A 27380-nucleotide genomic window follows, 5' to 3' on the forward strand; every position below is an offset into this window, starting at 1 on the left:
ATAGAAATCTTCGTTCAAATTGTATTCGTTGATATACCAATGATATACAAAATGATGCCTACTAATCGTTGATTGGTATATCATTTCTAGTTTCTGTTGTTTTTTTATTATTGCTACGATGGATGGACGTGCCCACCTAGTGTTAAATTGTCACGGAGCCCATAGACATCAAACACGTTAATGCGGCCACCCACCTTAGACCCGAGTTCTAAGTCTAAGAGAGAGAGAACATACGTTATTGCACACTAAAATCTCAGAATACAGATTACACTGTATTCTGAGACTAAAATATAGTAAATAAAGAAGTATTACGGCGAAGGTGAATTGGCAACCACTTGAGTTTAGCGATGATGAACCAAGATATAACCGCGTCTTTCGATAACATCAGGCGTTTTACTATTTAAGCCACGACGACTTTAAATATTTAATTTTATTCACCAAGCCTCATAGGAAAGTCTAGTGCAAAGGATGTATTACAATGCTGCTCAATTGACACAGTTTTAGTGCAAGTCTTAAAGTGGTATTCTAATCCCTGTGGACACTCGATGAATTACAAATATTAATGATGGAGCCGGATTCGGACGCGATTGCATGTAACCGACGAACTCGACTTGAATATTACACTATGATAAACAAGCTTAACATTTTTGTATTGGACGACGAAGGGCTCGACGAGCGAATTAACCCATAGATACAGCCCACTGAGTTTTTGCCGGATCTTCTCAGTGGGTCGCGTTTCCGATCCGGTGGTAGATTCTGCGAAGCACTGCTCTTGCTAGGGCCAGTGTTAGCAACACTCCGGTTTGAGCCCCGTGAGCTCACCTACATGTTAGGGCGAAGCTGAAATAGCCTCTCAAGGCTATCAGCAAAGGTGGGAAAAAAATTGTATTGGAACGCATGGACGCCAATAAACGATTAACGATTTTCTAATATAGATACTATTGTTGGGTGTTTAATTATTATTCTTGACATTTTTATGGACGTGTAACTTACCATAAAAGACAGAAAAGGATCGTGTCCAGCCCACGGAATTTCCCATCGGATCTTCTCAGTGGGTCACGATTCCGATCCGTTGGTAGCTTCATCGAAGCATCGCCCTTGCTACGGCCAGGGTTAGCAAAATTCGCCAGGCTTTATTTTTATTTTTTAGTTTTTTCTAATCTACGTCTGACTATAAGTAAAGCTTGGTATAATCTTTTTCCAGGTCGTAATTTGATCTTACAATTTCATGACCATTATCCTGATTTTAATACTCCCTAGGAGCTCTGACTTTCAAAATCAGAATTGGATTTAATTAAAATATGAAAACCCGTAAATCATCTTAACGCATGTATATATATACTTGTCAAGAGTTTATTTAATCAAATAAGTGACCCCCATTACTACCCCCCAAATCCATCCCATTAGCAAGTTAAACTGGAGAGTCTAGTAGGCTTAACGGATCGCATTATTGAGCACGAGAACTTTCTACGATGTAATGCTTAATCTAAGATATTTGTAAAATTCCTCGATTACCACAAATATACTATATAAATATAGCTTAAGCTTGCGTACTTACAAACTAAACAGCTCTTACTCGAGTCTTCATTCGCGTTAATGTATAAAAAAATCGATCGATCCTTTGCAAGCGGTCCTTTTGTCCTGTGTGAAAAGGACTCTATGTAACTTTTTGTATCCCTAAAAACGTATGTATATGATAAATTTCATCACGATCGGTTGACAGAGTGAAGACTGAAGACTTAACTTGGAAGCGTAACGGGCAAACTTGTGGTTATAAACATTAAGTATTGAATATTAATTTATTACATTTCCGGTTTAACTTTGCATTCGTCTTGTTTTTTTCGTAACTAATTTCTAATGGAAAACGAGGTTTGAATAGAAACTGACTCGGTGTTGCAGTAGTTGGTGCTCCTGACTGTTGCGCCGAGGGTCGTGGGTTCGATTCCCGCATCGGGCAAACATTCGTGTGATGAGCAGATTTGTTTGGTCGTCGTCGTTGTTTATTATCTACATAGACGTCTTTAGATCTAACACTAGAAGCAGGCTTAGGGATCCCGGTAACCGTACTCGTCGAACTCGACAAAGAGGTCGACGTGCAACCTAACCCATGCATCAGCCCGCTGAGTTACCCGCCGGTTCTTCTCAGCGGGTCGCGATTCCGATCCGGTAGTAGATTCATTCGCGAAGCAGTTGCTCTTGAGTTGTTAGGTTTCCTTCGGAGGCGCTCGGGCAGATGTTAGCAAATCCCACCCCTCTTGGCTGAGCCCTTGCTCGCCCACCTGTCCTACTGAAACTGGAAAGGTCTCTGGGCCATCAGTAATATTTCAATCATAAAAAAAAACTATATATGTATGTATTTAAATGTATATATGTGCCAGTCTCTACAGTCTAATACAGGGAATCCTAATTTAGGGCCGGCTTGGCGTGCGTGATTTGTTTCCAGTTATTTATTATTAAGCTGATGTGTATGTGCAACGAAAACACACCAGCAGATGGATTTAATGCTTCCGAAGGCCATAACTACATTTTTTTCTTCTTTTTTATTGCCTATGTTAGTGGATGAGCTCACAGCCCACCTGGTTTTAAGTGGTTACTGGAACCCATAGACATCTACAACCTAAATGTCGCCACTCACCTTGAGATATGAGTTTTAAGGTCTCAGTATAGTTACAACGGCTGCTCCAACCTTCAAACCGAAAAGCATTACTGCTTCACGGCAGAAACAGGCAGGGCGGTGGTACCTACCCGTGCGGACTCACGCGAGGTCCTACCACCAGTAATTACGCAAATTATAATTTTACGGGTTACAAATTATAATTTTTATTACACGATGTTATTCCTTGACCGTGGAAGTCAATCGTAAATATTTGCTAGGTACGTATTTCATCAGAAAAATTGGTACCCACCTGCGGGATTCGAACACCGGTGCATTCGTATCTAGCGACGTCTTATCCTTTAGGCCACGCACTGACACTGACGACAATGTTTAAACATTTTATAAGAAGAAAAAAAACCAAAGGATAACGATCCTTATTTTCATTGCTATAGATGGATCGACGGGACGTGATCACCTGATATTGAGTTGACAGCGTCGCTTTGTTTTATTTTATTTTTATTTTATTTTACTTATGAACATCAGCAATGACAATGACAGAGTTAAGCCGCTGCCTACATAATTATGTATTTGTGCCCGAGTATAATTAGAACATCTCTGTCCTACAACAGCTTAAAATGGAGAACGCTCAACGCCTATTTACCACCTGTCTGCAACGCAAAATGCGCTACTTTGGCCACGTTACCCGCAAAGGTGTAGAAAGCTTGGAACGTCTGATGGTCACTGGAAACGTGAAGGAAAACGTCCTAAAGGCCGTAGCCCCAAACGTTGGTCTGACCAGATCTCCGAGCAAACCAACGGACCACTTATCGCTGCACTACACCATGCAACTGACCGGAACCAATGGAGGCTGGCAGTCGACAAGCTGAAACGGAGTCACGATCCTCAGTAATGAGGGAGCGATGAAGAAGAAGAAAAACAATTAGAACTGGACCCGATTAGCGAATTGTCATTGGTAACAACTATCGTTCGTCAATCAACTCCCTCGTCACGACGGACGCGGGCTGAGTACCGGTTTGTGAACCTACATCAAATATTCAAAAGATAAATCAATTAGTAAGCGGTTAACTGTGAACAATGGCTGCCAAAGAGCGACCTTGTGTTTTAGTTGCACTCGTAACGAATGAATTAATAAAATGTTGGATGTGACATAAACAATTAAAACCTAACCAGACCTCGTGTCTGAAGGTGGCATTCGCGTTGTATGCCTTGAGCGCGATAAACAGTCTAAGCTTTTTAAAAAAAAATTGGAAATTCCCGACGTAAACACATTTTAGACATGGCCGAAGTTTAGATTTTTTTTTATTGATCTTAGTAGGCAAACGAGCATACGGCCCATTTGATTGATGGTGAGTCGCTAATGGACGTAAGCAATGCCCGGGGCAGAGCCAAGCCGCTGCTTAACGTAAATTATAAATAAAAAGTATATGGAGCTTTATTTAATTTATATGGAGATAAATGATATATTGAAAAAGTCAATGTTATTCGAAAAATATTCTTAATAAAAATTTAAATCGTAAAGTCAATTCATTGTATACCTACACCTCTAGATCTTGTTTTTTTTATTTTATTTTTTTATTACGCTCCGTAATTCGTTTCCAAATGATTCTTGTCCACAAATTGAACTTTTTTTGTATTTAATGTTTCGCATTGCTTTTTTTTTTTATTTGGTGTACAATAAAGAATACTCTCTCTCTCACTCCTGTTTAACAAGTAGCCGCGTATGCCACATCCATAATTTGTACGTGAATGAACGGAAGGCAGACGTGCGCCTGTTTCCGTGTACTAAAGCCACTTCCCATATCGAGGAGTGTCGGAAGCCACTCCGTGCCGTACCGTACTCTCTCGCTCCATAAACATTCAGCTATCAAACTAAATTACACCGAGTGTGCTCACCATGGATCTAATCACATTATAAAGTACCGGAAATATAATCGTTGATGTTTATACTTTATTTTGCCTGTTTGTTAAAGTGAAAACTTTATTAAGTGACATTGATTGCATAATTCTAAGAAAGTCTAAAGCCTGTTTTTTGTAGTACCGATCCTACGAGTAATTTAAAACGGTACGTAAGGGCGATGCTCTTCTGCTTGAGACTTCTTCATCAACCTAAAATATTCCATCTCAAATTTAAAATAGTTTATTATGTTATTTCACATTGACAAGCGAAGTCGTCATGGCCTAAAGGATAAGACGCCCGGTGCATTCGTGTTGAGCGATGCAACGGAGTTCGAATCCCGCAGGCGGGTACCAATTTTTCTAATGAAATACGTACTCAACAAATGCTCACGATTGACGTCCACGGTGAAGGAATGACATCGCGTATAATCAAACCCGCAAAATTAGAATTTGCGTAATTACTGATGGTCGTCGGACGTCTTGAGTCCGCACGGGTAGATACCACCATTATGCCTATTTCTGCCGTGAAGCAGTAATGCTTTTCAGTTTGAAGGATGGGGCAGCTGTTATAACTATACTGAGACCTTAAAACTCATAGCTCAAGATAGGTGACGGCATTTTCGTTGTACATGTCTATGGGCTCCGGTAACCACTTAACAGTAAGTGGGCCGTGAGCTCGTCCATCCATCTTCACCTACGCAACAAAAAAAAAAAACAAAAAAAAAGGGTTGCAGATCCTACCGATATTAAATGGTCCCTGTAGCAGTCGTTTCTTCCATTTCGAGACAACCGTAATACGCTAAACACTTCAGCTACATCTCTCAAGGTTCGTAGTGACGTTCGCATTACAATATCATGGGCTGTGTTGCTCGTTTAACGTCAGGCGAGCCGTGATCTCGTCCGCTGATGTATTCGATATAACAACAAAACTGCTTACTCGTACAGCAGCCATACGCAGTCCACAACAAAACAGGAAGTTGGTGATTATATTGACCGAAAACATAAAAAATAATCATAATGGTAATAAATGATAGTGATCGGCACACGACCGCAGGGAATCACTTTCTCCGCAGGTGCAATCGAGTTTCGTATCTCGATAACCGATTGATGGACCTCACATGTGACAAGGTCAATGCCCTGAATAAGATTGGCTCGTGAATGTTAACCATTTATAATATTTTTAAATTATACAATGAATATTACAAGTATCTTCGTAAGTACACCTTTCGGTTTTATGTGAATAAATCTCTTAAAAGGATTATGAGAAAGAACCATAGATTATACACTTAATAATATATTCGAGAGAAAGAACTAAAGTAAAATGACAGTTTAATGTTTTTAGACGGTTAAATTTCGCGAAACGTCATCCGCCAACGACACCAAACAATTTCAAAATCAGTAAATCATAGATAAATAATCAGGGAAGGCTTGTTTTATGTTTCTTCCAACGTTTCGACACATTTTTCTTCATGTAGGGTAATCGGTAATAAGAAATATAACACTAGTTACTGAAACTATGTTACCTACAGTTAAATCTTTGTATCGATCAAGGTTTCGTCGAATTCATAGGGAGTGAATTTTCATAAGTTCCTACTCGACTTGATTATAATTAATTTCTAAACGACTTGTGTGAACACGAAAACTGAAAAATATTCGAACTTCGAAGATTTCAGAAGGAATGAAATACTGAAAACATTAAAATTCTCAACTCTTTTTTTTTTATTTTTCCACTCAACATTTAGAAACACAAAAGTGAGGAATACAAACTATTTTTCATGTTAACCAATTTTTTTGTTTTTAATTAATCCCTTCTGACATTTTGACATTCCATTTCATATACGCCGACAGCCCTGTGCCTACTGCTTTCACTGTAGTCACAACGAAAACGAAAGTACAACAAAATTATCTTGTAACACGTTGTTAATGAGACTCGTTTCCGGCGATCTCTGATCAATATCAATCAAGCACTTTGAAAAGGCGGCACGACATGAAAACTATCTTGTCGTAGCCGGCGGTAATTACATACCCGATCCTGTGGACCGAATGGTAAACAGTCGACGTCGCCCAAAACACATGTCATTACGGATCCTCTCGATCCATTAACAGTGCTTTTAGGTACTATAAGCAGCGGTCACCGTCCTTGTCGAACCCGTCGCTTGCGACGAAGGTGTCGACGAGTAAATTAATCCACAGACATAGCCCACAGAGTTTCTCTACGGATTTTCTCAGTGGGTCGCGTTTCCGATCCGGTGGTAGATTCTGTAAAGCACTGCTCTTGCTGGGGTCAGTGTTAGCACACTCCCGGTTTGAGCTTCGTGAGCTCACCTACTTACTCGCCCAGTTACGCTGACATAGCCACTCAAGGCTATCAGCTTAGGTAGGAAAAAAAATACAATCATGGCGCCGAGACGCACACTATATTATTGTTACAACTGGTGCCTTGTATACGTAACAAAATAAAAACCAAGTGGCTTGGCTTGACATTTGAACTGTCATTTATGTCATATGGACTTCGTGTATCCTAGTTCCTGTTTCTGACTCAGCCGGGTATCCCAGAACAACGGCGGCGTCGTCCGGACAGCCTGATTGGCTACTGCACCGCGGAGACTGACCCGTTGGTCGGGCTTCCACGGGGTGGCGCCGCGTGTCTAGTTGTAGTGTTGACCGCGGGTACCTCCCCTACTCTGAGCGGGTTCTGACCCCGCCGGAGATCGGACATGGGGTGAGAGAGTGCAAGGGGAGTCGTTTAGTGCGGCAGAACCCTAAAAATATCCTTGGGCCCGCGGTCTGCTCCCAACATCTGCAGAACCCCGCGTGCCCGGACACCTCTGCCCGAAAAAAATATCTCCATTCTTATTAACCCCGTCTTAAATCGTTTCCTCATTACAATACATTTTAAATTACAAAAATCATACGAACTGAGAATTTCCTCATGAAGTCCACTGCTGGACATAGGACACTCCTCCTAATATTCGCTACTAAGCCCAACTCGGTTCGTGTCGGCCTCGGTCTGCTGCTATTCCTTCCTATGCCTTCCACAAGTATTGTCGTATTTACGGAGAGAAGCATCGTCATACTAACTTAGCGGGCTACTAATATACTAACTTAATTACTATACTAACTAGGACTTAACGGGCTAGTGATTAAAGTAAAAACCAAAAAATCGCAACATTGATCATTTATTGCCTAACATAACACATGACAAGTAGTTTGGAAAAAAAAAGTATTCCAGTTCATCAAAACTCATTTTAACAATAACAATACTATCTCCATGTAGTTTTCATAATAGTCGAGCAATAAATAGAATTTAAGATTATGATACGCCATATTTAAAAAAAAAAAAACCACCTTTTTTTATTGCCCTTGTAGGCAGATGAGCATACGGCCCACCCGATGGTGAGTGGTTACCGTCGCCCACGGACGTCAGCAATGCCAGGAGCAGAGCCAAGCCCCTGCCTACCGTAAAATCTATGGTTCGGTTTAAAAATTTGTGACACTGTGACAGATATTACAATCCAAACGTAAGTATAGTAAGTAATTTTTTTTATAAATTTGTTTTTTACAAAGATTTATTTATTATAAAAAAAATGAACACAATATTCCTAAATTACCTGTGATACAATCCCATCAGTCATTGCATTTCCACAACTGTACTGACGATCTCTGTTTAATCGATAAGTAGTGAGGTGAACCTACAGAGACAGGTAGAGCCTCACAAGAGGTGGTACCCACCACGCCCCGCCTATTTCTGCCGTGAAGCAGTAACGCGTTTCGGTTTGAAGGGTGGGGCAGCCGTTGTAACTATACTGAAACCTTAGAACTTATATCTCAATGTGGGTGGCGGCATTTACGTTGTAGATGTCTATGTTATACTACATATACATATTATGTTCAAAAGATGACAGAATGCAAAGTACACCGTGACGTCACACATACCATTTACGCCGCATATAACTAACATAATAAACCAACTAAAAAAATTCAGAAAGAAGAGAAGAGTGAATAGAATAGAATAGAAACAATTTCATTTTTCTTCCACCCAATGCTTACGGCCCTCAGATAGTCTCGACTAGTATCGGTATGTGTTAATAAATAATTGAATACATGAGTGGATGAAGGGGTTAAGTAACATTTTTAAGATTTTTGAGTTTTTACATTAAATGAAGGTGTTATGTACCTATAAACCATATTAGAGCTGAAAACTCTAGGTTTAAAGGCTATTTTTAGAAATTGCATATGATAAAGGAGTTAAGTACGAAGAAAAGTACAAGTAACAAAAGTTTGTTGGCTGTTTCTTCCAAAATTAACATATCAAAAATTATCATAATATCGTCTTTTCGTATCAAAAGTGTACAATTTCCAAAAATATTCGAAATTGAGTTAATATGCGGAATTATTTGGTATCACCAGTATTTTTCTCATAAATACTGTCAAAAGAGTGTAGTTTAGTTTTTTTTTTTTAGTGTACCTATGTTTTGACTACTATTAACAAAATTAATACATAATTTTATCTTAATTTATAAGACAGATAGTTTAACTGGTAAAATATAAAAAAATAAATGTTGCAAAGATTATTAATATTAAAAATATCACATGTTAAACCTTTAAAAGACTCTCCTGTAAAATTAGTAGGTACGTTTTGAGATTATACAGTTTTAATGCGGGAAGACGATATCCCCTTCATGCACTCGTGTCTTCAATTAACAAATTAGCTCCTGTTGTGTCGGTTGCCCCAGCCGCGCCGGTGCTCGTCCTTGTACTCGTCCATGTTGCGCTGCCTCTCCAACTCCTCAGGGTCGTCCTCTTCCACCAAGCGCTCCTGGAATATGACCAAAAAATCTCATTACTCATACAAGGACTTTGTGCAATAATCACATTTACCTACGAAATAATTACTCTGATTCTAAACTATTAGCATTATCTTATCTTATACCTTTAAGCGAGCAATTCTTGTATATTAATGTATATGTATCTAATCTGAATCTCGGAAACGGAAGGGGATTTCGGAGGCGATAAATCGATCTAGCTACGATTTATTTTCGGAAAATGTTGTTTTATTCGTGTTTTTAATAATCAACTCTTCCCGACATCTATTGGCGAATAATAATACTATTTTTCTTAATTGAGGGCAACTAACCAAGATGGCGTTATCAAAATCGGTCATCGTCTAGTTCTATTTATACATTATACATACATATTTGTACCAATACCGAAAAAAAAATTAAGCTCAGTCAATTCATGTTTGGTATTGCCATAAATTAACTTCTTTTAATTTTACGGTCACACCAACTGTCTCTGTGACATTTTCTGTGCATGAAGCTCAGGGCCTACCCACTGGTAGAATCTGGAAAATCAGCATCCTGCCTGTTTGGTTCGGCCGTTGTACAATAAGATTGTGACTTCAACCTCGTGTCTACCTTTGGACCCTATGATCCTCTATGAGCTTCTGCTACAAAGAAACACTGTTTTGCCGGTTTGTATGCAAGTACAATAATATCACCTTTCGTATTTTCTCGGCTTCGTCAGCATCGTCTCCCGTGCTTTCTATCGTCGTGTGGGGTATGTTTGTGCTTGTACCAGGAAACCTAGCAAATTGAGAAACAAAAGAAACATTAATTATCCTTTTTTCACCTGTTGGCGTTATTATGCACGTATGTCACGCATCAGCTAATTTTTTAATCTAAAACTCTTTACTAGAGTATAAAATAATTGAAAAAAAAGAAAAAATCGAATTTCTAATGCACCATAGATAACAATAACCACACTTTCAAAATGGCAGAACCGATATTGATTGCAGTTTTCAAAAATTTATTCTTTTAGTTCAGCAGAAAAGCTGCTTAAGGCTCTACGTGGGTAGAGTTGAGTGGTCACCGATATTCATTGACATCATTAATGGAAGGGACAGTCGAGCCGCTGCCTGCCCTGAAGTTCGTGTAGCCCACAACAATACACAATCATGGCAGAGTGTGTTGTTAAGCACGGGTCACCGGGAGGAAAGAACATTCATGCGTTTCACCATGGGGGTTAATTGTGGGGTAAATTGGTCGACATTTAAGAACCAGTTAAAAGGATAATCATGCTTATAAAATACTAGGTAAGCCCGGTCACACTCCAGTATTTATCGATAAATTGTACGAATAACCTCAAAATGTTAGCACTACATTTCATATGTTGAATGTACTATGACTAAAAATTTCCCACAGAGAGCCAACAAAAAATACTTGATTTAGTTTCTTTACAATTGAATGATTAGTTGAGGAATGCATAGATGACACACATACCAACATTGATTCTTATTTATATTGACCATAGATAAATATAAGGTTGTTTGGAATATAAAGCATTGTTTAGTTTGACTTACGTTCCTTCTCGCACCCTTTGATCATAGAATTCTTCGACTGTCATCGTAGGTATGGAGGGGTAACCAATACCGAACACAGCTTTTTGCACTGCATCTCTCGTTATTATCACTGGCTTCAACGGACGGGCTTTGGGCTTTTCTTTTGTTGATGGTACTGGAATTATGGATGGATTATGTTATGTTTGCTTTTATTTTCGTTATAGTAATGGTCATGGTGACCACAAATTAATAAAGTACATACACAAAAATACAGAAGTGAATTATATTCCATTTTCTCTGACAGTAACATGATATTAATTAAGATGGTGATAGCTGAGGCTCACCTTGAAATGCCTTGAATGCTTGAGCCCACCATGCTAGCAATTTTTATTTATTACAAACAATATAGTACTATGTATTGTTAACATAGTTTAAATAGCAACAATGTAAGATATTACTTACAGACCAAAAAGCAAATGTGCATTACCATTTAAAATATTATATCAGTAATTTCCAATGCACTTGTGAATTAATCTCATTTATGGGCTCCAATAATTGCATAAAGACACTGAACATGTATGTTATTTCTGCCAGATAAAACACTTACAATATTAAAATTTATTTATTTATTTATTTAATCAACAATGTTTCAACAGCATTTAACTAGACACAAGGTACAGAGGATATTTTCACAAACATGAGCCAATTAAAGAAACACATTATGTTTCCAAAAAATGTTAACATGATTAATGAACACAGGTAGTAACCTGTAGTACCAACTAAGGTAAAGGTAAGGCAGTTAAATAGGTAGATAAATTTTGTCGAATGATAACTTGCAGAATAAGTTTGAATCTGATTGTGTTGTGTCGATGTGTGTAAGTGCGTGTGAGTGTATAAAGTGGTTGGTTTACATGGACGCTCTAATTGATTATGATTATGTAATTTAAAAAGTATTTGTTTTTTCTTTTAGGGTTTAATCTGTAGTTTTTATGAGAGAGAGGTATATCAAGACATGTATCTATAACCTACTAAAAGACTGGCCTGTCAAGAACTTCTGTAAGCTCCATACTTGATCTAACAGCTGCACTGATATTAAATTTGGCTAGGCAGACAGAGAAATGGAGTTGAATTTAATGCGAATTGATAGAGGCGACTTAAACCTACACTAAGATCGCAATGCCATTGGAATTCTTCAAATTCCTATCTCAGGAACACAATGGACTCGGCATGCGCATGGTAAATACATATATGTTTTTTTTTTTTATTGCTTACTGGAGCCCATAGACATCCACAACGTAAGTGCGTTACCTACCTTGTGATATAAGTTCTAAGGTCTCACGTATAGTTACAACGGCTGCCCCACCCTTCAAACCGAAACGCATTACTGCTTCACAGCAGAAATAGGCAGGGTGGTGGTACCCACCCGCGCGGACTCACAAGAGGTCCTACCACCAGTAATTACACAAATTATAATTTTGCGGGTTTCATTTTTATTACACGATGCTATTCCTTCACCGTGGAAATCAATCGTGAACATTTGCTGAGTACGTATTTCATTAGAAAAATGGTACCCGCCTGAGATTCGAACACTGGTGCATCGCTCAACACGAATGCACCGGACGTCTTATCCGTTAGGCCACGACGACTTCAAATCAGTACTACTAATATATTACAATATAATATTGTACAATTGTAAATTATGCCTTTTCTCACAAAAAAAAAAATTTTACCTTCACCAGAACAACTAATCATTTCCAGTATAGGTTTCTCCCGTTCAATACTGCTAAGTTCATCCAAGACCTCATTGACGTAGCTATGTAACATCGTCAGAAAATACTCTCTTTTAACTTCGTCATCAACAATGGGTGATGACATAGCTTTTGACAATGTACCGAGTTTCTCTTTTAACTCTTTTGCTTCTTTGTATCGTTTTATTTTAGTTTCTCTACTTTGAACCTGAAATAAAAAATTACATTTACTTTACAAAGTAATTAAAGATAACACTTGCTGGCACATGACTCGTATGTACTGCTGTACTCATCAGTTTGATAATTACTATCAGGACAATCAGAATATTTTTTACATACTTTATTTATTATATAATCACACCTGCCTTCACTTGAAACAATATGATAACTAGATAACTGTGGATGTGATGATGGATTGTGGATGTGATGATGGATTGTGGATAGATGGATCTACAAACTGGAATACATACACATAAGTCCAATGATTGCAAAGTTATTTACAATGTAGTTGAAGTTGGAATTTAATGATATCACCAACTAAAGAAAATATGCCAAAAATACTGAATTCTATTTACTACATTTATTGGAAGTCTTGACAAGATCCCGATGACAGATTTTTTTAAATAACCAACTTTGAACTAACTTGCTTAAAAATCTGACCTTTCATTTCATAAGTATAAAGGACAATAATATTACCATTGCAGCTATTATATCTTGCTGGCTCTGTGGTCTAGATGAGGAACTGTTGCTATCACTTAATTGTGGGATCTCCACGTCTGTGACCCCATAGTCTTTGCATCTTTGAAGAAAATCTCTGTGAACGAAACAGTAATTTACTAAAAATAATATCAGCAGACAAAATTCTGATCTTTTACATGCTTTTATTGCATCTTTTAAATGCTTGTTTTACTCAAATGCCACTGCAATCTTACTGCCCAATTAGTTAATATGTAATATAAGAATACACTACTCCAAGGCTGCATCATTCATTGATGTTAATATTATTTGTTAACCAGCATTAGATAAATGAGCAAACAAAGCAGACCTATAATTAAATAGTAACTGGAACCTACTGGCAACACTAGGAAATGAAAGCACTAAAAATCTTGAGACTTGCAATTAAGCTATAATATTAGTGGCAAATCTCCTATCTACCGTTCAAACTGAAAACATGATTTCAGAGATAAACAGGATCATAACATTTAAATCTTCAATTGAATATCACAACATGTAAACCCTAGCCTCAAAATAAACTGGGAAAAACTCAGTAGGCTTATATCAGCTATAAGCCTAATATCTATAAGCTAATTCGTAATAGATGCCAATCAAAAACATTTAGCTAATTCTGTTATGGTGGTAGAGAGCCCTAGATTGTTTTCCAGCATCAGACATAATGAAAATAAGCAATGTGTACCAGATTGATGAACCTAAGCTTATGGTATTAAAGAATATAAATTGGATTACTTGAAATATATTTCCGCTACTTCGATAATATCTTTTCTGGACGGTCTGCAAATTTTCAACGTTAGGGTGCCAAGTAATGCAGGTAATAGCATGTACTTTAATGTTTCTGTAGGCAGCTCTTCCAACTTTTCATTTTTACTGAACATTCCAGAAAGTGACACTAGTTTCGTGGCCTTCTCGAACTTGGATATTGCAGTTTTTATGGTTACCTGTTATTTGTGATAATATTTAAAGCATTTCTAAATTTACATTTAATAGTTTCCATTCATATTTTTATTTTATTTTTATTGTAGTAGTAATTGAAATATGAATATATTATTTATTATAATAATAATAATGTTTTTATTTCAAGTATCCATGACTCATATAAATTGTTAATAAGACTTAGACCTATGTTAGTAGTTATATTTACATCACAATGAATTACTGTGGTAACATCCCATGGGAGATGGCACCACAGCGACCCATGTATATACAGTCCAGCCTGCTTGCGATCATGCTCAGGATACTGTTGGAGCTGGCCCTCACTCTGTTTACCAGAGATGCACACCTCTTACGCATGGTAGCGTAAAAACAATCTATGTGCGCGTCTGCAAACATCCCGGATGCGCTACAAAAGCGGGGCAGCACCACCAGCACCCTAAACGCGTTATTGTATTGAACACGGAGAGCATTGTACGATCTTTGAGTATATCCAGTCATTATGAATTTATTATAAATATATTTGTGATATAATATATATCACAAAATTTCATTACAACAATAAATATAATGTAGTCGGTTAAATATAAACAGCTCTAACCTACCTGAACACTGTCGCTATTCATAGGTTCTTTGACTGTTTCTACAGTTGTATACAATTTCATTCCTTGATCGAATATATTGCTCAAGGAATCTTCTAATATATCTTGCTCTGTATCAACTTCAGCCATTCCGGTTTATTTTAGTTTTCTTTACCAAATAAAATCGGCACTAAAACAATCAACAATTGTCACAATCTGATACTGACACTGACGTCTGACAACAGTGACACGTGACAGTGGGAAACAGTACCGTAAAATGGGGCGATTAGGGACAAATTCCAACTTTATGAGCAATTTTAAGGTAGTTGTTGATGTATATAATGCTATATCAGGATCAAAATGATTGAGTCTTGGGGGCATCTTTGTTGTCTAATTGAAAATTATGCAACTAGCGTTCCAGTTTAAGCAAAAAATGCAAAAATAGGTGTAATCCCTATTTACCCGAAAATTGCGGTTAATTGGGACGAAATGAGAAATTTGCTAGGGTTGGCACTACTTTTATTTTTATATAGAGTTTTAATTAATTTATTTATTTAGTTGCACCAACAAAGTGATCATCAATAAAAAAAATTGAAAAACTGACAAAAGTACATGGCAGACATCACCTCAATTATAGGTGCAATCGACAGTGCTGATATTTCTATCTGGGTTAAGAGATTAGGTGTGTCGGTTATTCCATGGATTAATCAGATGAATACCCCTACTCCGAACAAATATTAAATATTTTATTATGTATTACTTAGACATTTTTGTCCACCTTGAGATTTCATTGATCTTGTTACATGTCTCTGCAAAATCGACTTACTTATATTAAATTGCTTATCTATTTCAACTAAAGACTTATTCCCAATTTCGCTTCGAATAAACCAGATTTTTACCAACAAATTTAAAAAATATTGTTATATCTACATAGACAACCCTACAAACCTGTACCTATTTATACTTAGGTCGTTTCCATTTCACGTATTCTCATCCCAATTGACCTCTTTTTCGTTGTTATTTGTACCTAAGACGTCCCCAATATCCCCAAAAACAACAGATTTTTACATGTATTTTTATTTAATCAAATACATTAAAACCAATAACAACTGAGACTTACCTTTAATATATATGCTGGTTCAAACACTAAATAACGTTTATAAATCATAGTCGTCTTCTATTATTATCAAATAAATCAAAGAGAGCAAAGTTTCTAGCACTAAAATAATTACCACCACAGGAAGTTAATTTGAAACGCGATTTTTTATAAGTTAGTAGCTATTATCATGCATGTTCAGAGTTGTTTTGTGAACTTTCAACATTCTACTATTAAACTACAAAAAATGGAAGATTTTGCAACGAATATAAAACTTATATTGAGCGTCGAAAGATTTTCCCGGTTTTTTCCCGATTCGCCTCTCAATCCCTAATCGCCCCATTTTACCGGTAAATTATGTTAATTAATTTGCTTTGTTTAATTCGTCAGGCAAAGAAAACATCGCTTTTACAAATAAGTCTGAAGATTGAAATGTTGGACTCAAATCTTTGTAGCAAAAATATATTGAAACAAAGTGAAATTAACCTCTTCGTAAAATGTTGGCAAATGACCAATATTTCATTGGTAATTTGGTATTTTTTTAAAAAAAAACGAGTGCACGTGTCCTGCGACTTAATTCAAATACACAATATTTGGAACTTTCACTTTTTAAGCAGTCAATGAGTCACAACTAGTTAATAATAATATTTAATAATAACTAAATTTAAAATTTTAACCTATAGCAATACTTAACTAAAAAAAACAATTCACATAACTTCAGGGTTCACATATTCAAAAGAAACAGGCGACAAAACTCCCGACGCTATACATAAATATAGTACCAAGCTAATGATTAATTACTGAATTTTCGGCAGCGGCATTTGACAATCATATTAACAAGCTTAAAATATAATATTTTGGGAATAATAATTGAAATATAATGTAAGTGAAACTATCAATGTTTCGCGCTTGGAAATCGCTCGAACTTCGACTGTTATTGGGTATTACTATAATATAATCTCATAATTTAATCTATGACTTTTAACGTACATAGTTTTACAATTTTACAACTTAGTGCTTTATATCGTAACTGTTGGAGTTTGAATATGAATGTAATGGCAGGCAACACTTGACACATGTAAGGTTACAGTTTTCGAATATCGGAATGCTTATTTAAATGTTTAAAACAGATGATTGTCTTCTCTTCAGTCAAAACAATTACTTCTCATCTAGACACGGACAGAGCAACATCTTAGGATTTTATAAAAATAAAATATTGTAATGGTGTAATGGTGTAATAGCGTACAAAGTCTTTGTAACGTAATGATTATAAATATATTAACCATGAAGCAGAGTGTTTTTAAATAGCCCCTTACCTACATAACCCAATTCCCTCAAATTTAACCGTCCTACAGTAACTAATAATTTATCTACTTTTAATAAAAGATCAGGCGTTGCGTAATTGTTGTAAGACGTGCTGCCCACTGTTGCACTTACGATGTCTTGTTGCACTCGTCTTAGTCTTACGTCTTGCGGTTGCCGTCGAACAATGCAATTACTTGAAGTGATTACGCAGCCTAGATTAAATCAATGCAATATTATATTACTAAACTAATAAGCTATAGGAAATTATTTGTGTTTTTTTTTTCGAAAAACATCGATCAACGAAATATCGAAAAAATTTGGAGCAAAAGTTCATAAAATGTAACTTTATGTCAAAAATATATTTTTGTAATTTTTTTTCGCAGATTGCGGGTCAAGGCTAGCAGTCATCCATGCTGTTAATCAAGTGATCTAATTGATAATAGTGGATAATGGCGACTAACAACACTACATGTGTCATCGTCTAACAACGGCTTCCTCAAACTCATGCAAATAGTTGCACTTTATGCGCCCATAGTTCTAATCTAAAGTACCGGTGCTAATAATACAAAATTAAACGCAGCACGAGTGTAACCACCATCCTCGCTAGCTTTGCTGCGAAGCAATTACATAGTTGGTTGGAATAGCTGCCGTTCCACTAATACAATTTAATCATGAGTCTCAAGGTGGGTGGCATTCATATTCAGTGTTGAGTGTGCTTTGTGCCAGATTTTTAACATTTTCGATAAAGTAAAAGTTAATTATACTTGTATGGAGTTGGAACGTTTGCCTACGTTTGCCGCTAGGGGCGCTGTTCCAACTGCTTACAAATTTGAGTGAACTTTTACGCTATCGAAAACGTAAAAAAACTCGCACTAAGCACACTGATATCTAAGGCCTCTAGTAGACGTTTAACGTCAGTTGACCTGTGAGCTCATGCTCAAAACATTATAAAGTCCTCTTCATTTCAATTAAATTGATGTTTAGCTATTCTATAAATTAATGTATCCAAATTTAAATTACATGTCTCTAGAGTCTAGACGCTTACGACGCAGCTCCCGCCTAAATAGTTTTAACGATTTACGACTATACTTTCCCGAGCGGATCCGTTCTTTGGGTCACGTTGTACGAGCAAGGTGAAGTTTATTGTGGTTTCATATACTAAGTACACGTTCGGCTACAATAGATGTAGCCGTTTAGCTCGTTAAATCATGTGGGACGGGTGGTGAGTATTCAACTGAATGCGCGCAGTAAACAACGGTCACTAGTCCGTACACACTGGTCCACCCAGTAGAGCCGGCAGTCGGACAGAAGGCACACGTATCGAAATCACACAATATGTAAGTATACTCACACAAACTACATAATACCCTAAAGGTCGACGATCAATTTGTTTATTTGTCGTATTTAATATTAGTCTATACTCTTAGCTTTCATTCTGTGATTTAAAAAAAACGTAACCGCGACAAGCGATCATTTGTAATGTCGGTTTTTGAGGTGCTGTTTGTGTTCTTTTTTGCAATTAGGTTTTCTCATTTATTCTGTTTACGTTTTTCTTGTTAAGACGATTTAGCAATTGCTAAACGCAGTGAAATCTAGTTTTTAGAAGCGCAATATAACAATCTCATTTACGTTTAGTAAATGAATATTAAATCAATTGAATGAAATCAATTTTAAAATCAAGATCAATATTTTATCATATATACCTTTTTATATATGTACATATTTTATTCCATATTTTATTATATAATATTTTTTGATTCTATGCATATCGTCTTTACTTTTTAAAAAACAATGTATAGAGTTGCGTTTTTATACAGCCAGTATTACTTAACTAACGAACCTAATTTTAGTAGAAGTAAGACTAACGTCATTGCCAAGCAGGTTAATAAATATGTTTTATGAATTACAGGAATATGCTTTAAGTCCTTTAAACTCTGTGTATTAATGGCCATTAATGGCAATTAATGACCATAAGGCATCGGTTCAGCCCATGCGGTTCAGTAGTCGTCGTGGCCTAAAGGATAAGACGTCCGGTGCATTCGTATGAAGCGATGCACCGGTGTTCGAATCCCGCAGGCGGGTACCAATTTTTCTAATGAAATACGTACTCAACAAATGTTCACGATTGACTTCCACGGTGAAGGAATAACATCGTGTAATAAAAATCAAACCCGCAAAATTATAATTTGCGTAATCACTGGTGGTAGGACCTCTTGGGAGTCCGCACGGGTAGGTACCACCACCCCGCCTATTTCCGCCGTGAAGCAGTAATGCGTTTCGGTTCGAAGGGTGGGGTAGCCGTCGTAACTATACTGAGACCTTAGAACTTATATTATCTCGAGGTGGGTGGCGCATTTACGTTGTAGATGTCTATGGGCTCCAGTAACCACTTAATATCAGGTGGGCTGTGAGCTCGTCCATCCATCTAAGCAATAAAAAATAAAAAAAAGCCCAGTTAACTCCTGTAATTCAAGGACATATTACGATTCGCGAGTCTGAGAGTAAAAAAATCTTCATTGTTTAGTGACAAAAATATTGTATTTGTTAAGATTGCTATAAGTTTCAAATTTTAACGTGATGTGAATGAGGATTATAAGCCTCATGTGTATTGACTATGACTACATACATCTAATTAAGTTAATTGACGGTTACTATGTCAAATGAGAATACAAAAACCTACTGATAGATGTAAAATGATCGAATGTAAATAATGAACCATAGATAATAGTTATTAATAATTAATTGGATTCTAAGATTATCTACCAATTTTGAACACAGTACTTAATGTACCTCATAGAAAAAATCCCAAAAAATGTATACCACCAATATTTTCATCAGGTCCTTGCCAATTAACTTTTGATTGATAATAGTTATCTTGGGTTTTCACATGCTAAGCAACTAGGGTGCATTGAAAGACCACAAAAATCGAAGGTCCCCGAAGGTACTAATGTTTTCTAACAATTGAATCTTCCAAATATCTACAACCTCGAAGTAGGTTTTTATTTATTTACTTTGGAATACTAAATATTTTAAAGTATACATACCTACACACATATATGTAATAATAATTAATTATTGTAATTTGACAGACAGACAATTTAAGGTCTTCGCGTGTAGAAATTTTACGATTATTAATTGTTTTAAAATTTCGCGGGATCAACACTTTAAAACGGTAAGCTATATGCAGTGATTGGCATTGAAAAACAACCGTATGAAAAATACATATTATTTCAATTCTATCGTCTGTGCAATGCTATTGTTTAATACATCCATCTCGAGATCTTTATATATTACTTGATCTTGTTAATAAAGTTGTTGCGTTCTTACCACATCAAGGTATTTGTGCTTCAAGAAGAAAATAAGGACTTGAAAAGAGAATATTTTCTGGATGTTTTCGATACGATATATAGAAGTAGAAGGCTCAGCTTGTTATGCCCTTCGAAGCAATAAAAAAAAAGAATTTGCTTATCTTACTGAAGTGAATTAAAACTATTCCGCCTAACGTGTCCGAGTATTGTTATAGGTGCACTGAGTTCCGAGATTAGATTTTGAATGTGAAATTGGGCGGTCATTAGTTTTGATTTTTGCTTATGTACAATCACGATTATTCACCATTGGGGATGGGGATAATACGATATTAAAAAAATCGATTAATTTTAATAATTTATTGGGTCGTATTACAAAATGACTACTGGCCACATTATTTTTTCTTGTGTTACCATTTTAAGTATTATTTTAGTGTGCTTAAGCTATTTTCAATTAACCATAGAATGAGTTTTAGTTGACAATATTCCCTTGTTTTGTCATTTATTAACAGGTTATATTTTAATATTCTTTATTAAAGCCATCGATTATTCCGACGTAACAGATTTTCATTGATTGATAATAATTTAGTATGTGTAGTAGAAAACAACGAACCATAATTATGATATTAAAAGTGTAATTCGTCGCGCACACGACACCCACTCAAACGAAAATGCAATAACAAACCCCATTCATAACGAACGTAGCGATTGATCTAATCCAACGGCAGCTATCACATGATCGATCGGTCACATCTCCAACGCATGACCTAACTGCATAATTTGTCCTTTCTGGAAAATTCTAGCGGGAAATACTCCGCCGCGATCCGGATGACGCCTATTACGTTCATTGTCCAAGCAGACCCTGGCTTACACAATCATTGTAATACTCTCGAACTATCTTGAATGTAACCCGAACAAAGAAATACGCAAATACTTTTATAGTCGTTTTCTATTATAACCTGTTTGTGTCTGTTGGCCGGTTTCACAGGAATGTAAATTACAAAGAAAGCCCTCCCTTTTTCCCTTCTCGCTCTGTTGAACGTTCTGTTAATGTTTATTAAATTTACATTACGTTTAGTTACACGAAAATAAATATGTTTGGGTAAAAATGAAATTGGTTAAGAATAGGTACTTTTACAATTAAATTATAAAATAGTTTTTATTTTATTTAATTAGTAAAGTTGTATAATATATTATAAACGTGAGCTTGACTCTCATGTCACGATTTTTCTGAAGTATTAACTATAAAGTCATTAAAATTCACAAATGTATCGATGTATGTGTATGCATGACGAGGTAACGACCTACTTGATTTGAAACGGAGTCCATTGACAGCCCAACGATAATGCTCGCATTGAGCCATTACAACTATCCCGCTATCCCGTTGTTTAGGTAGGAACGCGTCATAGCTTTACTGGCGAGACACGACGGTATCGCGGTGGTAAAAAGCCGTGTGAGATTGACAACATGACCAATCGAGATAGGAGGCTAAGCGGAGCATCGAATTAAGTCAGAGCACTACATAACTACATAAACATTTTCTAAGTCTGCGGAGGGACTTCGGTTCCCTCTGTATTTTGTACCGTATGTTCCATGGGGAGTGCTCTGAGGAATTGTTCGAGATGATACCAGCATCTCGTTTTTACCATTGCACCGCCCGCCACCGGAGTAGAGTTCATCCATACTACCTGGAGCCACTGCGGTCACGTACGCGGTCACGTTTTTTGCCACGTACCATCCGGCTATGGAATGAGCTCCCCTCCACGGTGTTTCCCGAGCGCTATGACATGTCCTTCTTCAAACGAGGCTTATGGAGAGTATTAAGCGGTAGGCAGCGGCTTGGCTCTGCCCCTGGCATTGCTGAAGTCCATGGGCGACGGTAACCACTCACCATCAGGTGGGCCGTATGCCCGTCTGCCTACAAAGGCAATAAAAAAAAAAAAAAGTGAAAACTTTTTAACACCGTTGTGATTTGTTGAAACACGATAAAAATAAAAAGCGACCCAAAAAAACATTAAAAAAAAATGTGGACTTTTTTTTTATTGCTCTAGGCAGACTAGCATACGGCCCACGAATAGTGGATAACGCCAGGCTAGTACTCAAAATATATTTCGTCAGAACAGTCTGATGGTAAGTCGTCATGTCGTGGATAAGGCGTCCAGTGTACTCGTGAAGTGTTAAAATCATGCGAGTAGTTAAATAATTCAATTGAGATCCGACCTCATGTCTCAAGGTGTCTCAAGATTGAAGAGCCCTCACGTTGTGATATCTACGGTAACCACTTAGCACCGGATGAATCGCGAATCCCTTCGTCCTTCACGGTAAAAAAAATAAAATCTTAACATCATCCATTTTCTCATGAAGTTCTCTCATTGTTCTCTTTCAGTTTTAAAATGACAACCTCACGCTATTAACGAACACACAATGGCTCTCAAAACAAGCTTAGTGTTCTGTCTCATCGCAACGGGTCTTAGCTACGCTTTCAACGGGGACAGCTTCGAGCTGGAGTGCCCGGACGAGTGCGACTGCCACTACTTCAGAATCAACTGGGTCACGGACTGTTCAGAGAGTAACCTCACCGAAGTGCCATATGATGAGCTCAGCCTCAGCGTGTATATTCTAGATTTGAACGGCAACAACATTACAACCCTCAAGCCCTTCCCGAACGATATCAAGATGAGGAGATTGCAAATAGCTGATAATCGACTGACCAGAGTCGAACGTGAAGCGTTCAAGGGCCTGGAATACTTGATTGATATTGATTTGTCTGGAAACAACATCAGTTATGTGGACCCCGAGGCGTTCTTGTGAGTAATCTATTTTTGTAATTCATTAGGCTCGAGACTTAACCTGTTTTTCAAGGGAATGGTCTCTAAAATGACCCAACTATGATATTAGTATTTTAAATTCTTAAGGAAAATTCATAAGATTGAATTAAACTTATCAGAAGCAAGAAATATGATATTTTTAAACGACTTGTAGGGTATAATCTCGCGTTATTGTTGTTGTTCATTATTATTACATTAACTAATCGTTAGCATAATGTTCCTAATGTCGACAAATGACACCTTGGTCTTCTGTGACCACGAAAACTGTAAGGTCTTCGAAATGTCGGAGATAACTGTTACACATTTGCTTTAATTATCTACTTCTTCTTCTTCTTCTTCCAGTGCCTCTTCAATCCTGAAGGTTGGCCGTTAGCTTTCTATATTCGTTTTTATCTGCAGCCAGCCGGAACAGCTGTTCGACGGAGGCAATACCGGTCCACTCCCGGATATTCCGGAGCCATGATTTCTTTAATTATCTACTACTCAACAATATTTTTTTCACTTTACATTGAGAAATACAAAAATATTAAGAAACTTTATTGATTCTCTGAAAATCTGTAAATGCGCGTCATTGATATTATTGGATAAACGTTATTAATTCTACTCCATCCAATCGTTCTATACAGTCAGATTAACTTCAGTATATTACGCTTCAAGGATATTCACATAGGTATATTCTTTGTGTTACCACAAGCTGATGACAAAATCGTCCGAATTATAGCTCGTTTACTTATTGGAACGGCGGACGGTATGAAAATTGTCGAGAGGTACCGTGCTGCCAATATTAGATAATGGACACACAGAACGAATGCAAATTGGATTCGCTTATCCATACAGGATGGGTTATCCATACTATAGGATTATCCATACAGTTGGTACTTGATTTAGGTATTTATCACATAGTTGACAATTTACCGACGTATGTATTATTTGGATTGGGTATGAATTACTTTTTTGTTTTCAATCTCTTTAACTCTTAAAAATTTGTAGATTTTTAGGATTCAGGGCACTAGATATTAATTAAATCCGTATGGGTTGATACCTATATGTTAACGTTTATTTCTAATGGGAGTTAATTGTGAGTTTATTACCTTGAGGTTAGAATTAGAATAAATTAGAAAAAAAACTGGACACACGAACCCGCACATTCGTTGTAACAGTATCATCTACCGCAACGGTAGAATGCGTACTATAAGCCCGCACGGGTTGGAACCAATTCTGCCGCAAAATAGTTACGGTCTGGAAGGTAGGTCAGTCATCATACTAAGCAATCGCGAATTAAGCTATATGTCTCAAAGTGGGTAGCGGCATTCGAGTGATAATATGTATATATGGGCTCCAATAATCTCTTAACAGCTGGTAGCCATGACTATATTCCCTATACTCACAACATACAGTTACGAATTACTTTAAATTTTCCCGGCTATCTGCATTACACTATTTTTTGCATTCAGTAGGCTAGACTGATGTACCCGTGATCATGGCGCTTGCAACAAATAAATAAATGTGAATATCGCGGTCACAGCCCTTTGAATAATAACGTGTGTAACGTCATATCATATTTCTTAATTGATACGTATTTACGTGTATCATCTATGTTTTGAATTTCATCTGGTATTTTTTTTTTCATTTCGCAGGGATTCCCGCGGTTTGCTAAACGTGGAGCTTCAAGACAATCCAATAGGCAACGTCGAAGGCCCCTTCCTCGTCTCTCCAACGTTGCAGTATCTCGATTTAAGTAACTGCAATATAACCTCCATCAATTCTCAATTCTTTGACAATATCACAACCCTTATGACAGTAGACCTCTCCAATAATCCTCTGAAAAATTTAGCAACCGGCGTTTTCGATATCTTAACAAGCATAGAAACTTTGAAACTCAACGACTGCAAGCTCTCGAACATTTCAGAAGTTTTATTCGCTAATGCTGCACACCTGAAGAATTTGGAATTGGCCGGAAACTATCTAAAGCACACAGATTGGTCTGAAGTACTCGGAAAATTGGTCAGACTAGAATATCTGAATTTGAGGAAAACTGGTATAACATACCTTTCAGAAGACACATTTTCGAATTGTACGTATTTGGTGACGTTAGTACTTGCAGATAATGAGCTGCATGATTTAGACGTCGCTGCTACGTTGGGCAGTAGCGTGAATCATTTAGAATTGCTCGATTTATCCAATTGCCGCATCCAGGGCCCTCTGTCCGGCGAAGCGTTCGCTAATGCGACCAGATTGAAAAGTCTTTATCTTTCTGGTAATCCACTATTTGCGGCAGACTTACAAGAAGCGCTCGCTCCGCTACCGAAATTGGAAAGGTTGTTCTTAAGCAATTGTGGCCTACGCAATCTTCCAGATAACTTTAATGTTTTCGACAATCTTTTAGAACTAGACATATCGCATAATCCTCTGAATAATGTTTTCACGAGACTTTTAGCTCCATTAGAAAAATTAGAATACTTGAATATGGGTCACAGTAATTTATCGTATATTGGGCCAGATTCGTTCGCCAAGATGACCTCGATGAAAAGATTAGTTCTCTCTGGAAACGACTTGCTGTCCCTAGAAGCCGGTCTCTTCGGTAATCTGACGCAACTAACTACGTTAGAATTAGAAATGTGTGGCTTAAAACGGCCCTTAAACGCTAACGTATTTTTTAAAAACCTAACTTATATGGACTTGAGAGAAATAAAACTAGGAAGTAATCCTTTGGTTATTCCCGATAAAGGACCCGTGTTCCCGAAACAGCTGTCGCAAGTAACGACGCTCGATTTAAGTAATTGTAATATAACATCACTCAAAGTTGATGCTTTCAAAAACACAATAAACTTAACTGAACTGAATCTGTCAGGCAATAGATTACGATCTAACGATGGAAATTTGGCATTTTTGGAAATCTTAAAGCATCTAGAGAAAATAAATCTAAGCTATAATAATTTAACGACAATCGATCCGCAAATTTTCACGCACAATCCGAAATTACATTCTTTGAACCTGCTAGGGAATCCATTTATTTGCGACTGCAAAATCGCTGAGATGTGGGACTGGGCTAACATGATAAAGGGTGACTTAGACGTGCTCGTTGGGGCCAAGAGTGCTGAAAAGGATATCGTTGTAAAAGGAAATAAGAAGAAAAAATATCTATACTGTCATTATAATGAAACTCAACTTCGAAATGCGAGTTTAATGTTAAACAAGACAGTACCAGGCAGAAGACCGTTCATAAAACCAAGAGAACTTATTTACGCTAACAGGACTTGGGCAAAATATGTGCGGGAATCTGGATGCGAGCCCGTCGTGAAAATATTGAGGCCCATAGCTTTGGTAGCAGAGATATTTGATTTCACGAACGGACCTAAAATACCTACCGGCGTTGTAATAGTTGCATTAATAGCGATTATCCTTGGTTTAGCCACGCTTATTATGACGATAAGGTTGTTCAGGAGAAACAACACCACGGAAATAGACTCTGAAACTAGCAGAAAATCAAGATAGCAAATGAAAGTTAATTTGAGAAATGGTAGCAGTGCTATTTAGCACATATATGTATTAAGTGATAATTTTTATTCCGTTCACGTCCAATAATATTAGATATTATTTTGTATTTTCAGAACGTATAGATTCTATGATCTTCGATTTCAAGATCAATGTGTACGTCGAAGTAAATAGAAATATGTCGAATATAAATTTTCACGTTTCCGCTATTCAAACTAGTCATTTATTGTAACTCAAACGGAAAATCTTTCATCGTCCTAAAATATTTATAACTCTTAGATTTAGCTTTCACTATACGGTTACAAATAAACGCTGCAGCCTTACTTGTATTCATTTCTTCGATTTTCATTACATTGTAAACCACCGCTAGAATGAAGGAAAGAAGCTATAAGCTTTATGTGGGTTAATTTTGGGAGAAGTAGCCGTATTAACTGTGTAGACACTAGTCTGGAATATAACCTTATCCCTTCCCGTGGGTGTCATATAAGATGACTTCAGAGTATC

General features: G+C 37.0%; 2 protein-coding genes across 2 annotated transcripts; one reads left to right on the top strand and one right to left on the bottom strand.

Moving 5' to 3' along the window:
- Positions 1 to 7675: 7675 nt before the first annotated feature.
- On the bottom strand, positions 7676 to 15107 carry LOC101741766 (immunoglobulin-binding protein 1). Its single transcript, XM_004926200.5, has 7 exons — positions 14872 to 15107; positions 14066 to 14274; positions 13298 to 13415; positions 12584 to 12809; positions 10875 to 11028; positions 10014 to 10098; positions 7676 to 9332 (listed from the first exon to the last, which is right to left on the bottom strand). The coding sequence occupies exons 1-7, from the start codon at positions 14995 to 14997 to the stop codon at positions 9222 to 9224; spliced, it is 1029 nt and encodes a 342-aa protein (XP_004926257.1). The 5' UTR covers positions 14998 to 15107; the 3' UTR covers positions 7676 to 9221.
- A 2001-nt stretch (positions 15108 to 17108) lies between these two features.
- On the top strand, positions 17109 to 27209 carry LOC101741626 (carboxypeptidase N subunit 2). The gene is made up of 4 exons (XM_004926199.5): positions 17109 to 17203; positions 17632 to 18585; positions 22940 to 23360; positions 25019 to 27209. Exons 3-4 carry the CDS (start codon positions 22978 to 22980, stop codon positions 26874 to 26876), a joined length of 2241 nt encoding a protein of 746 aa, XP_004926256.1. The 5' UTR covers positions 17109 to 17203; positions 17632 to 18585; positions 22940 to 22977; the 3' UTR covers positions 26877 to 27209.
- The last annotated feature ends 171 nt before the right edge of the window (positions 27210 to 27380 follow it).

Source organism: Bombyx mori, chromosome 5 (genome assembly GCF_030269925.1).
Source record: "Bombyx mori chromosome 5, ASM3026992v2".
Lineage (NCBI taxonomy): Eukaryota > Metazoa > Arthropoda > Insecta > Lepidoptera > Bombycidae > Bombyx > Bombyx mori.